The sequence below is a fragment of the Neophocaena asiaeorientalis genome, unplaced genomic scaffold, assembly GCF_003031525.2.
Source record: "Neophocaena asiaeorientalis asiaeorientalis breed wild unplaced genomic scaffold, Neophocaena_asiaeorientalis_V1.1 scaffold220, whole genome shotgun sequence".
NCBI lineage: Eukaryota > Metazoa > Chordata > Mammalia > Artiodactyla > Phocoenidae > Neophocaena > Neophocaena asiaeorientalis.
The window spans coordinates 8,850,457-8,862,874 of NW_020174042.1; the positions used below are offsets into that span (position 1 = coordinate 8,850,457).

The 12,418-nt window shown below is 37.9% G+C and overlaps 1 protein-coding gene across 1 annotated transcript in view; it reads right to left on the reverse strand.

Moving 5' to 3' along the window:
• The window catches only part of SLC35D2 (solute carrier family 35 member D2), a 54,177-nt gene that overhangs the window by 14,029 nt on the left and 27,730 nt on the right, over positions 1 to 12,418 (reverse strand). Inside the window, 4 exon segments of the mRNA XM_024753898.1 lie at positions 1,300 to 1,392; positions 2,699 to 2,801; positions 7,164 to 7,232; positions 8,202 to 8,273. Of these exon segments, the coding sequence (XP_024609666.1) occupies positions 1,300 to 1,392; positions 2,699 to 2,801; positions 7,164 to 7,232; positions 8,202 to 8,273 (337 nt within the window).

Here is a 12,418-nt window from a genome sequence, read left to right on the forward strand (position 1 = left end):
CCCAGGTTCACACACTGAGACCCCTTTAATCAAAACTGGGGTTTCTTGGTAGTTTTCAATATAAACATATGGAAATGGATGTTTACCCCTGGGGACACTGCTGCTAAGCCGGTCAACCTTTCTCTTGTTCTGAGAAAGGAACTGTACAAGGGAGAAAGTATAGTTCTGAGAGAGAACAACGAGCCCTGACATTCACCCCAGGAGTCCCCAGAATCTGAAAGCTTCTAAAGTCATTCAAACCTCTAAAAGGTGACAAATGGGATTGACGCTCAACCCGTGTGCACCACACAACCATGCTGACTGTTAAATACAGAAATGCCGTCAACGTCTGCCGCTGGGGTGGGGGCGAAGGTGGGGGACTGTGAACCCCACCCCCGGCCCAGCAACAACAACAGGGTTAATGAAGGTTAATGCCCAGCCCATGGTGTGGAGGGGGACGTCTGTGGGAGAGGCCAGAGGCCACACTAGACCAGGATTTTGCCCAGCACACCTCGTTTCTCACATGAACTTAAAGTGGTTTGTCTGGTAACTTTCTGAGCCCGCACATTTCAAGGTAGCCATGTGGATGTTATGGGGTGAACATTCACTCTTCCTAAGAGATATCCACCCCTCAACTGGGCCTCCCATCCTTCTACTAACTTACCATTTTATTTGTCTCTGACAGGTGTACAGCAGATAAGGTGAACAGGGCAAATACCAAAGGAACAAAACCTTCTCAAAATTCAGATGTAGATCCTGGAATATTTAGAGGCAAATGTCATGATGTCTGGGATTTACTTTAAAATATTCCGGGGGGGTGGGGGAAAGTGAGAGCAGATGAAGATAGATGAAATAAGAAGGGTGAAATGCCAAAAAGTGTTGAAGCTGTGTGATAGGTACATGAGAGTTCATTAAATTATTCTATTTTGTGTGTACTTTTCCAAATGTCCACAACAAGGGTAATAAATAAGTAAATCCATTTTTTAAAACTATCAAAATCCCCTTCAAAGTTAACTAGCTTTCTCAGGATCCCCATGCCAACAAAGGGGAAAGTGAGACTCACACTCAGATTTTTGTTGTTGTTTTGCAAAAGGCTTCAAGACCAGAGTTTTTTTTTGACTACTTCCTGCTACTCCCCACAGTTCTAAAGATAAATGCCAAGAAAAGGAAAGTGTCAAAGGTATTACTGGGCGTACCAAACATCTTGCTTTCGGAAATCCTAGTTACCTTTATACACTTTTTATTTCAGTAAGTACCACAGGTTAAATATTAAAAATTTAAACACTGCTAAGTAAGAATGAATGACTGTCATCAGCTCACCTGTCGAAGGTCTCCAGTAGAGACACTAATGATAAGAGTTGGGATACTCATGAAGCAGGCATATTAGAAAAGCACTCCATATTTCCCTAACTCCTGCAAAAACCAAGAAAACTCCGCTCAATTTTAGAAATATGAAGCATCAGACTTCCTGGAGCCATTTATTTTATTTTATTTTCCCCTGAAGCTAATTATACTACCATGTACTTATGCAGAGTTAGAACATGCATTCTGACCAGCTCTGTATTGGCATATTTTCAGCAAATTTCTGATGTAAAATGCTTCATCTCAAGTGTACTGTGATTTCCAAAAAAAAAAATTTGCTCTATCCAAAAAATGACAGATAAAGTGGAAGGAGATGGATGGACTCCGAGGTTCCATCCATCTCTAACATTCTAATTGTGCTTTTTTTAAAAGCATGCTATTCAAAATGGGAAATGTGGAACAAAGTAAACAGCATTAACAATATTAATATAAACAGAACTCCTTAAAAAACATCTGCTCTTTCTATTAAGGAACAGCAGGGTTAAAACACCAGGTATCTTGTTTTCCAATCTTGCATAAATTTAATTTTCGTTAGAGGCTACATCCGCCACTTTCCATACAGGGTGACACACTGTGATTCTCAAAAGACAGCAAAACCAGTTTTGTAAAACTGCCACCATTAAAAACCAAATGGTAGTGCAGAAAAATACAGCGCAGATAAAAAACGGCTCACAGGAATAAGCCTGTCCATCAGAAAGAACACCCTCACTCAACACAAAGAACTTGGAACAAAGAAACATATGCCTGGCCCATCCTCCAGAGCTTCCTGCACAGCTTGGGGTGGGGGGCGGTGAGGGCTGGGAGCTCTGACCTGAGGGCAGCCACAACGAAGGAAAGCTCATCCGCCCACCCGCCCCTCGTGACAGGACCTTATAAATTATCCATTCCAATCATCTCATTCCACAGATGAGGAAACTGAGGTTTGGAGAAGTGAAGGTTCCAGGTCACAATAACCAGTCAGCAGCAAAACTTGAATCTGTAACCCACATCTCCAGACTCTCAAACTACAGCTGCTTTCAGAATACTCCTGACTTCACATTGGTCACTGATGATGATGGTAAAAAAAACTTCTTCTAATTTTAATTTGCCTTTCAAAATAATCCCCTTTCTATATAGTATTCTGACTTTGCATCTAAAATAGTGCCCATTTTTCCCTTCCTACCTAATTTTCACCCAAACTTTGCAAGACAAGGAGTAACAAGAACCTACGCAGACAAGATAATTAAAAAGAAATTAGTAATCTGTAGATCATAACATGTAAATTAAATTACATGTCATCTTTACAAGTTCATTTTTTCATGTAATTTCAGTGGCCAGATGACAAAGCCTAAAAGCTAAAGGAGTGAAGATCTGGTACCTCTGGGTCCATTTTCTGTTTGGTATAAACACCATTCGCTGCTGTGAAGATATCATTCAGGAATACAAAAATATAGCCTTCCAAGTTAAAAGCAAGGTCAGAACTGGGAGGGAGAACACAGAGTATGATTATTCAGAAACTCACAACTTGGCCTCAGACACTCTCTGTTTCATCTTTCCTAATCAAATCCATTTGTGCTGCTAGTAACTACCTTTTCTCTGGCATATTTTCCCCCTGTATGGTGATGAATGGTTAATTCTTCTGCCCTGTCCCCAGACAAAAACAAGACGAGGCCTTCAGGAGGCTTAAACTTAATCACAACCGCTTAAAACCAGAGGGACATTAGCCATCTTCCTTTGACTGCAAAGCCATTCTTTTGCTAACTGGTAAAGAGGAATGATTTGTTCAACCCACCTGTGGCTTATTGTAGTAAATAGGGCCTTCCCCAGAGTACAGCCCTCTGGGGACAGCTGAGCAGTGACATGGTAAAGGGGTCAAATGAGGAACTGACACCTCCATCTGGTCCCCACTCACGTCATCCACTAGCACCCCCACTATCCTGTCCATCAAAAAGGCAAGGCAGGGATCCGTTCCTTCTCTGCAACTCCTCTAAGGCCCCTTTCTTCCCATTCTTTGAAGCATCTTCTCTTCAATTTCCATTTTAAATAAATAACACTAGTATAAAAATGTTTGGGGGGAATATGGCAAAGGGAGGAGAGAGTGAACAACAGCTAAGCCCAGATGTGACGCATTCACCTTCACTTGACCTTGCAAACAGTACCACACCCATGTCCAAATTCATAAGTATATATTGTCAAGAAGGTTTCCTTTACCCTCTTTGGGTCAGTGTCTGGGGGCCTGTGAAGTTAACTGACAACACACAGAATAACGGGGGAAAAAAATACAAATTGTTTTAAATATTTTATATGCACAGGAGTTCACAGAAAAGAAATGAAACTCAAAGAAGTGGTCAGACTCTGGGGCTTAGATACCATTTTAACAAAAAAGAGGGTTTGGGTGTTAAGGAACAAATAAATTGTGGGAAAGGGACTAGGAAATACATAGGGGAAACTAATGGAAGATAAGGGTCATTTTAATAAGGTTTGTTTATGCAGATTCATCTAGATGCTTACTCTCTGTCTCTGGTGATAAGAATTGCTTTCCTATTTCAAGTACAGGACCAAGGGACACCTTCACAAAGGCAAATTTATGGTCTACTTTTAGGCAGAAAAGGGAGGGCAGAGAACTCTTCCCACATCTATTGATTCTCAATTGCCTTCAACTCAAAATAATGTTTATGCCAAAGTGGCATATATTGGAGTGGCATATCCTTATCCCCTTCAGTATCAAAATAAGATTATTTCTAACCAAAGAGAAGGAAATAGGTAAAAATTGCATCAAAATCTGAATGCAAATTAAACCAGATTTTGCTTGAGGCTTCCACGGGCATTATTTACCTACAAATATATTTGTGAGAATATAAATTAATTTTAGATCATCATAAATCATAATTCTCTGGCTCAATCACAATAGAATCTCTGAAAATAAGGGTTTTCCAGATCTTTCCTACCCACATTCAGCTCAGTGTTAAGAAGTGTCTGCCATTCCCTAAGATGGCAAAGAGATGAATGAGCAAAAAAGTGAGGTACCTTTCCATCCAGAGGAATGCAAAGGAAGTGTTACTCACTTCCTCAGGGAGCCTAAGGGGAATTCTTGGAGTTTTCAGGTCTCCTACTTGAGGGGGCCAGGAATTCCCAACATCATTTGTTTAGGCCAGCAGTGCAAGCACAGACGTTTGATAAGAATTTACTTGTGTTATAAATGGGAGCAGATTCATGGTCAACCCGTGTGATTGTCATTTAGGGCTGTTCGCAGACATTATATTTCAACTTTTGCTGGCCATGTGACTTGCTTTGGCAAATACAATGTAAGAAGAAGTAACACGTCACTTCCGGGGAAAAGCTTGGAGAGCCAGCAGACGATTCCCCACATGCCTTCTTCCCTTCTGGATGAGCAAGGAAACCCCCTTTAAGGCAGAGGTTCCATCCCCCTGGGTCCCTAAGTAGCTACAATGGGCAGAGCACTCCCACAGCATTCACTGATGTTAGTATGCATCTGGAGTGTGAGCAGAATATACCTGGTATGTTAAACAACCATGATGTAGGGGCTATTTGTTACAGCTGCCTAAACTGGCTCATCTGTTACCTGCATTTGATGAGTTAATTTGAGTGAGAGCAGAGAAGGGTGTGGTGACAGCTGGGCTGCAGCTAAGAACTGTGCTTGTTACCCACAGGGATATTTTCCATTCTGTGGGTGCTGAGGAAGGGGAAAGCCGAGAATTACTATTCCAAGCTGGCTCTTGGGTAAAAGTTAGATGTTTTGGGAAACACTACTTACCCTTTCAGCTCACCAGAGTATCACCTATGAGCTGAATTCCTACTAACTGCTTCTGGAGATGTGCTTTCATACACACAGAGTCTGAAGTGCCATGCCTCATCAAAGACTTACATTTTTATAAACCAATTTTTGTGAAAGTCTTCAACTGGCTCTAAGCTTGTGGTTTTCAAACTGAGTTCCAAGAAACCTAGAAGAGAGAGGCGTCCCTGGGGAGACCTCAGCCCTGTGGGAGGAAGGCAGTTTCAACAGGGCACCTCCCTTTTTTAGCTACTTCACGCATATGTTTTGTTTGAACAAAAGTCTTCATGATCAAAACAGGCTCTAAGTGTGGCTGCTTAATGTCTGTACCAGCACCATATCAGGCATGAAACACAGCACTGAAACCAAACAGGCCAGCTTTAAGGGGGATGTGCTCAGCCACAGCTAGAATTGGAGAAGAGGAAGTTACAGATAGAAAAGGCAAATAATAAACCCTGGTCTAGGCAAGGGACTAAACACATTTATAACAATAATAAACATCATTATTATTGCTAATATCTGTCACCAGCTGGCATGCTATATCTTTAATCAATTTCTTTTGCTTATTATCTGTTTCCACCAACCTGAATGAAAGCTCCATGAAGGCAAGGATTGTTCTCGGTCTTGTTAACTGCTGGATTCCTCAGCACATAGAATGATGCCTGGCATATAGTAAATGCTTCAACATGTTTTTGTTGAACTTGACCACGAACTAGTGTAAATCCTGGTTTATTATTATCTCATTTAATTCTCATAGTGATGCTATTAGGTGGATGATATTCTAATCTGCACTTCACGGTCAAAATAACTGGGGCACAGAGAGGTTAAATAGCTTGTCCTTGGTTATATAGCCAGTAAGTGAGGAGACTAGAATAGGGTTCCAGACATCCTGGCTCTGTAGCCCACACCTTATTTAATTTGCAATTAATGATCCAGAACTCTTGTTTCTAAATGAGTTAATGAAACTAGTTTAACTGAAATTCCTCCAACTTTTTCTTTCTTCCTTTCATTCACATAGGTTTTTCTTTTCTATTACAGTCGTCCCTCCATACCCATGGGGGACTAGTTCCAGTACCCCACACCCCCACGCCCTCTACGTGCAGGTACACAAATCTACGGATGCTCAAGTCCCTTATATAAAATGATGGGCAGCGTCTGCATATAACCTACATACATCCTCCCATATACTTTAAATCATCTCTAGATTACTTATAACACCTAATACAATGTAAATGCTATGTAAATAGTTGCCAGTGCACAGCGAATCCAAGTTTTGCTTTGGGGAATCTTCTGGTATTTAAAAATATATATATTTTCGATCCACGGTTGGTTGAATCCACAGATGCAGAAGCCTTGGACACACAGGGCCAACTGTATCATTTATACCTTATAAATGAGGAAACTGAGGCACAGAGAGGCTAAGAAATAGCTGACGGAAGTTAAGTTTCAAACCGAGGAAGGTAACTGCACACATGCTTTAACCACTATGCTAATAAAAGGAGTCCGAGCGCCTGCTTTCAAATGCAAACTTGGAGCCCTTATTCCTGGTCAGGTATATTAATGAATAAGATAGTAGTCATGCACTGGTATTGGCTCATGTCCCAAACATTTAATGAGAGTATTCCATCCTTGGAAATATTGACCAATAAGGCATCACACGATGATAAAACAAATCAGCTTACAAGGGCTTTATAAATCTGTTATTCTTCTTAGTCAAATGCCTAAGAACTTTTCAAAATTCTTTGTAAAATTTTTATATTGAAGACAAACATTCAGTAATAAAAGTATACAGTTTACTCCTTTTATGAAGAAAAGCTGTATTAATACCTTGTAATGCTCACTCTATATATTTCTCAGAAATGTTCTGGCCAACTTGGAACCCAGTTTGACTTTCACAGGAACACATGGGGATTCCACTAACATCAACAGATTTGTCTCTTGGCTGCTCAATTCAACTGCAGCCAGATGGAAAATGAAAAATGAGGAGGGGGCCAGGCCTATTGTCAAAGACACAAAGGAGTTATTGAGCAGAAATAGTCCAAAGTCTTACCCAGCTGCTATGAAAGCACCAAGAATGATGGCAAAGACACTGACAATGATGTTCAAGGAATACTGTTTCCTGTAATAAATAAATAGTGGATGGATAGATAGGTAGGCAGACAGATGGATAGATGGATAGATAGATAGATAGATAAGGAAAGGAGGAGGAGAGGAAAAAATATAGATTATATTTTTAAATAAACTGCAAATAGACATTGTTAACAGTTTTATAGCTAAAATCTAATGGACAATGCTTTATGTAAAAAGAGTACTAAAGGTACCTTAAATGGATTAGGAAATCAGACCAAATTTACTTTATTTCTTAAGTAGTTGTCTTAATCTAATTACAATTGTATTTTCTCTGTTCTCACTAGAAAGACACTGGGACAAAATGCAGAAGAGCTCCTGCTGGTGGGTCTAGTTGGTATGTACTTTAATCAAGCATGCAAAGATTAAGATAAAATTCAATAGTAAAACTTAAAACATTGGGCCATCATCCAAATTTCATCATTAAATAGTCTCCACAGCAAAATCAAGAATCACCTTTTTAGATGTCAGCCTGAGTATTTTTATGAGAAATTTTTAAACCAACATTATAAAAATTAATTTATTCTGATGTTACATCATACTTACTGCATCAGAATGAATTTTCCCTGATTTTCTGCTACTCCTATTCTATACTATATATGTGGACAACTTTTCCTCTACATTCCAAAATCAGTGTATATTCCATCTGGCTCAGGAAACAGATTTACATCTGTTTTGGGGTTGTTGGGGTTTCTTTTTATAATTTTTGACCACACACACATTTTATTTATCTAATGTAGAATTATAATTGTTTTTAAAAAACACTCATTCCATTCTTAGGGAATCATGGAAATAGGAGACTGCTTTTAAGTGAACAAACCATTTGCCCTTAAGTTATTGCTACTAGCACTTCAAATCAACTATTTGAAAAGATGACTAGATGTTGAGAATTTGCTAGGTAAAAATAATGTGGGGGTGTGGGGAGAGGACACCAGAGGAAAAGAAGAAAAACAAAAATCACCCGAGTACGATGGTTTCCAGGAGTAAAGTAAGTGGAATGGTAAATTTCCTGAGCACGGTGAACATCGGCAAGCTGTCAGGAAAAGATTCAAGTATAATATCATCAGACACCAAGTACTTTTTTAATGCCTTACATTTTTAATTAAGCCCATTAATTTTCCAAATTAAATATAAGGAATTAACCTTAATTATCACACATGCTACTAATAAGTCATATTAAATAATAAAAAGAAATGGAGATTTAATAATTTCATGCCACTTTTACTTACTAGCAATTCAAAACATCATACTATCCAACTACTACAAAGTTTGTGCTAAAAGATTATATGCAGTGTGAACCAATACAGCCTTTGACAAATCAAGTTGGGACTATGTATGGACAGTCATTAAATGGTCCTAACCTAGGACCTAATTACTTCTTGCTGGGAAACTTACCCTAAGATAATAACCCAAAGGAAAGAAAAAAAATCATGTACACAAACATGTTCATTGCAGTAATGTCTTTGGAAAAAACATCAGAAACAACCTGAATATCAGACAAGGCAATGATTAAATAAGTTATGATAAATCCACTTGAGGGAACATTATACATTAATTCTATAATATAAAACTTTACCACTCTTCGAAAACGAATATTAAATAAATCAAGGAGGTGACAAAACTATGTAGAGTCTACAACTGTAATAAAATACATTCTGTATATGGAAAAAGACTGAAAGTGAGTATTTAAAATAGTATGTTAGAGGATAAAATTATGGGTAATTTTCCCCTAAAACTTTATGTAATGAGACCACATTCACTGCCTTTCAAAAATACTTATGAACCTTTCACCCACTCTCAAAACCCAGAGATTCCAGGACACAGTTCAATGCACAGCCACAGACTGCCAGGGCTGGAAAAACCCACCTCCATCTGCTTCCAATGTGACCCTGAGAAGATGGTGACCAAAGAAAGGAAAGCCAGAACCACAGCGTCTGTGGGGTGGGGTGGGCAGCTCCTCCTGACCAGACCTGAGGAGAGGTTTCACACTACAACCAGAGAGCAGTGCAGAAAGAATTTTCAGGAACTTCACTTAAAAATGTCTTATGAGACTGGTCTGAACTGCCTTTTTCAAAGCAAGGCAAAAAAAAAAAAGTCTTATTATTTTCCATTAAATTCAAAAAGTATTTTTAGATGATGCCTTTTAAAAGCAGATAAGGGGAATTCCCTGGCAGTACAGTGGTTAGGACTCTGCGCTCTCAGTGCCGAGGGCCTGAGTTCAATCCCTGGTCAGGGAACCAAGATCCCATAAGCCATGCAGCATAGCCAAGAAGAAAAAAATAATAAAAAAATAAAAGCAGATAAGGATACTTAATGGTAAAAAGCTGAATGTTCTTCCCCCTAAGATCAGGAATAAGACCAGGATGTTCACTCTCACCACTACATCTATTCCGCATGGTAGTTGAGGTTCTAGATGGGACAATTAGGCCAAAAAAAAAAAAAAAAAAATAGTATACAGTTTGGAAAAAAGAAAAGAAAGTTGTCTCTATTTTCAGATGATACATACAGAGAAAATCCTAGAAATCCATTAAAAAATATTATTAGAACAAATGAAGTAAGTGTGCAGGAAACAAGATGACTATACAAAAATCAACTGTACTTCCATACACTAGCAATGAGCAATCCAAAAAGGAAGTTAACAATTCCATCTATGATAGCATCAAAAAGAACAAAATTCTTAGGAATAACGTAACAAAACCAGTGTAAGAATTGTAATACACTACAAACTACAAAATATTGTTAAAAGGTGAAAGAAGATTAAATGGAAAGACACTCCATGTTATGGATCAGAGGCTTAATGTTGTTAAAATGGAAATACTTCCCAAATAAATCTATAGATTCAACACAGTCCTATCAAAATTTCAGCTGGCTTTTTTTCCCCCAGAAATTGACAAACTAATTCTATAATCAATGTGGAAATGCAAGAAAACCAGAAAGCCAGAACAATCTTGAAAAAGAAGAACAAAGTTGGTGGACCCAATTTCAAAACTCACTACAAAGCTACAATTATCAGTATTATCTAGTACTAGTTTAAAGATAAACATTTAATCAAAGCAATAAGATTGAGAATCAAGAAATAAATCTTTCCAATTACGGTCAATTAATTTTCAACAAGGGTGCCAAGACAATACAATGGGGAAAGAACAGTCTTTTCAATAAATAATGCTGAAACAACTCAACATTCACATGCAAAAGCATGATTTTGGACCCCTACCTCACACTATATAGAAAAAATTATGTAAAAATATATCAAAGACCTAAATGTAGGAGCCAAAACTATAAAACTCTTAGATGAAAGAATAGGATGATATCTTCATGACCCTGCGTCAGGCAAAATTCTCTTAGACACAATACCAAAAGCACAAGCAACAATAACAAATATAAATACATCAGACTTCCCCAAAATGTAAAACTTTTATAAATAGATAAACAACATGTGATAGATATATACAATAGAATACTACACAGTCTTACTAAGGAATGAAATTCTGATACATGCTACAACATGGATGAAACAAAAACATTATGCTAACTGAAATAAACTGGACATAAAAGGACAAATATTGTATGATTCCATTTGTATGAACTATCTAGAATAGGCAAATCCATAGACATAGCAAGTAAAACAGAGTTTACCAGGGCCAGGGGGATGGGGGAATGGGGCATTCGGTTTAATGGGTACAGAATTTCTGTTTGGGATGATGAAAAATTTCTGGAAATAGATAGTGGTGATGGTCACTCAAGATCGCGAATATACTTAATGACACTTAACTGTCCACTTAAAAATAGTTAAAATGGTGAGTTTTATGTTATGTATATTTTACCTTAATGATTAATTGAATTTTTAAAAACTTAGAACTTTTGTGCTTCAAAGTACACCATCAAGAGAGTAAAAAGACAATCCACAGAATAGGAGAAAATTTTGCAATCATATATATAATAAACGACCTGTATCTAGAATACCTAAAGACTTAAAACTCAATAATAAAAAGATAAATAACCCTGTTAAAAAATGGGCAAAGGACTTGAATAGACATTACTCCAAAGAAGCTATATAAATGACCAATAAGCACATAAAAAGATGGTCAATATCATTAATCATCAGGGAAATGCAAATCAGAACCACAATAAGATACGACATCACAACCACTACGATAGCTATAATCAAAAAGATAGACAATAACAAATTTGGCAAGAACGTACAGAAATTGTAACCCTCATACACTGCTGGTGGGAAAGTAAAATGGCACAGCCACTTTGGAAAACAACTTGGCAGCTCCTCAAAATGTTAAACACAGAATGGCCATACCCCCAGCAATCCTACTCCTAGGTATAGACCTAATCAATAGCAATTCTGTTCTTCCACTTCATCAGGCCAAAGACCACGAAGGCATCCTGGTCTTTCTTTTTCTCATACCCTACATGTTATTCATCAGGATACTGTGTTAGCCCTTTCTTCTAAATATATCCAGCACCCAGACTATGGCCTCAACCTCACACTAAAAATAACCAGGGGATCCTTGGAGAAATGGCAGGAAAAGTCCAAATAAATCTGGGACATCATGTGCCAGGAAGCAAGGAAGTAATCAAAGACTACTGGGGCTCTAGAACATAGGAGTCAACTCAAAGAAGCTCCCACTGACCTGAGATGGTATAATTTGAGCATCAAAAGAAGTATTTATATAATGAATTAAAACATTAAGTAAATGAAACAAATAGAATAATGGAACAGAATAGAGAGCCCAGAAATATACCCACACAAATATAGTCAACTAATCTTTGACAAAGGAGCAAATACAATTCAATGGAGATAGACTAGCCTTTTCAACAAATGATGCTCAAACAACTTGACATCTACACGTAAAAAAACCTGAATCTAGACACAGGCCTTATACCTTTCACAAAAATTAAGTTCAAAATGGATCATATACCTAAATGTAAAACATAAACTTCTGGAAGATAATGTAGGAGAAAATCTAGATGGCCTTGGGTTTGGCAATGAGTTTTTAGATACAACACCAAACGCACAATCTGTGAAAGAAAAAAATGATGGTGGAACTTCATTAAAATTAAAACTTCTGCTCTGAAAGACAGTGTAAAGAGAATGAAAAGACGAGCCATAGACTGAGAGAAAATATTTGCAAAATGGCTATCTCATGAGGGACTTGTTTCAAATAA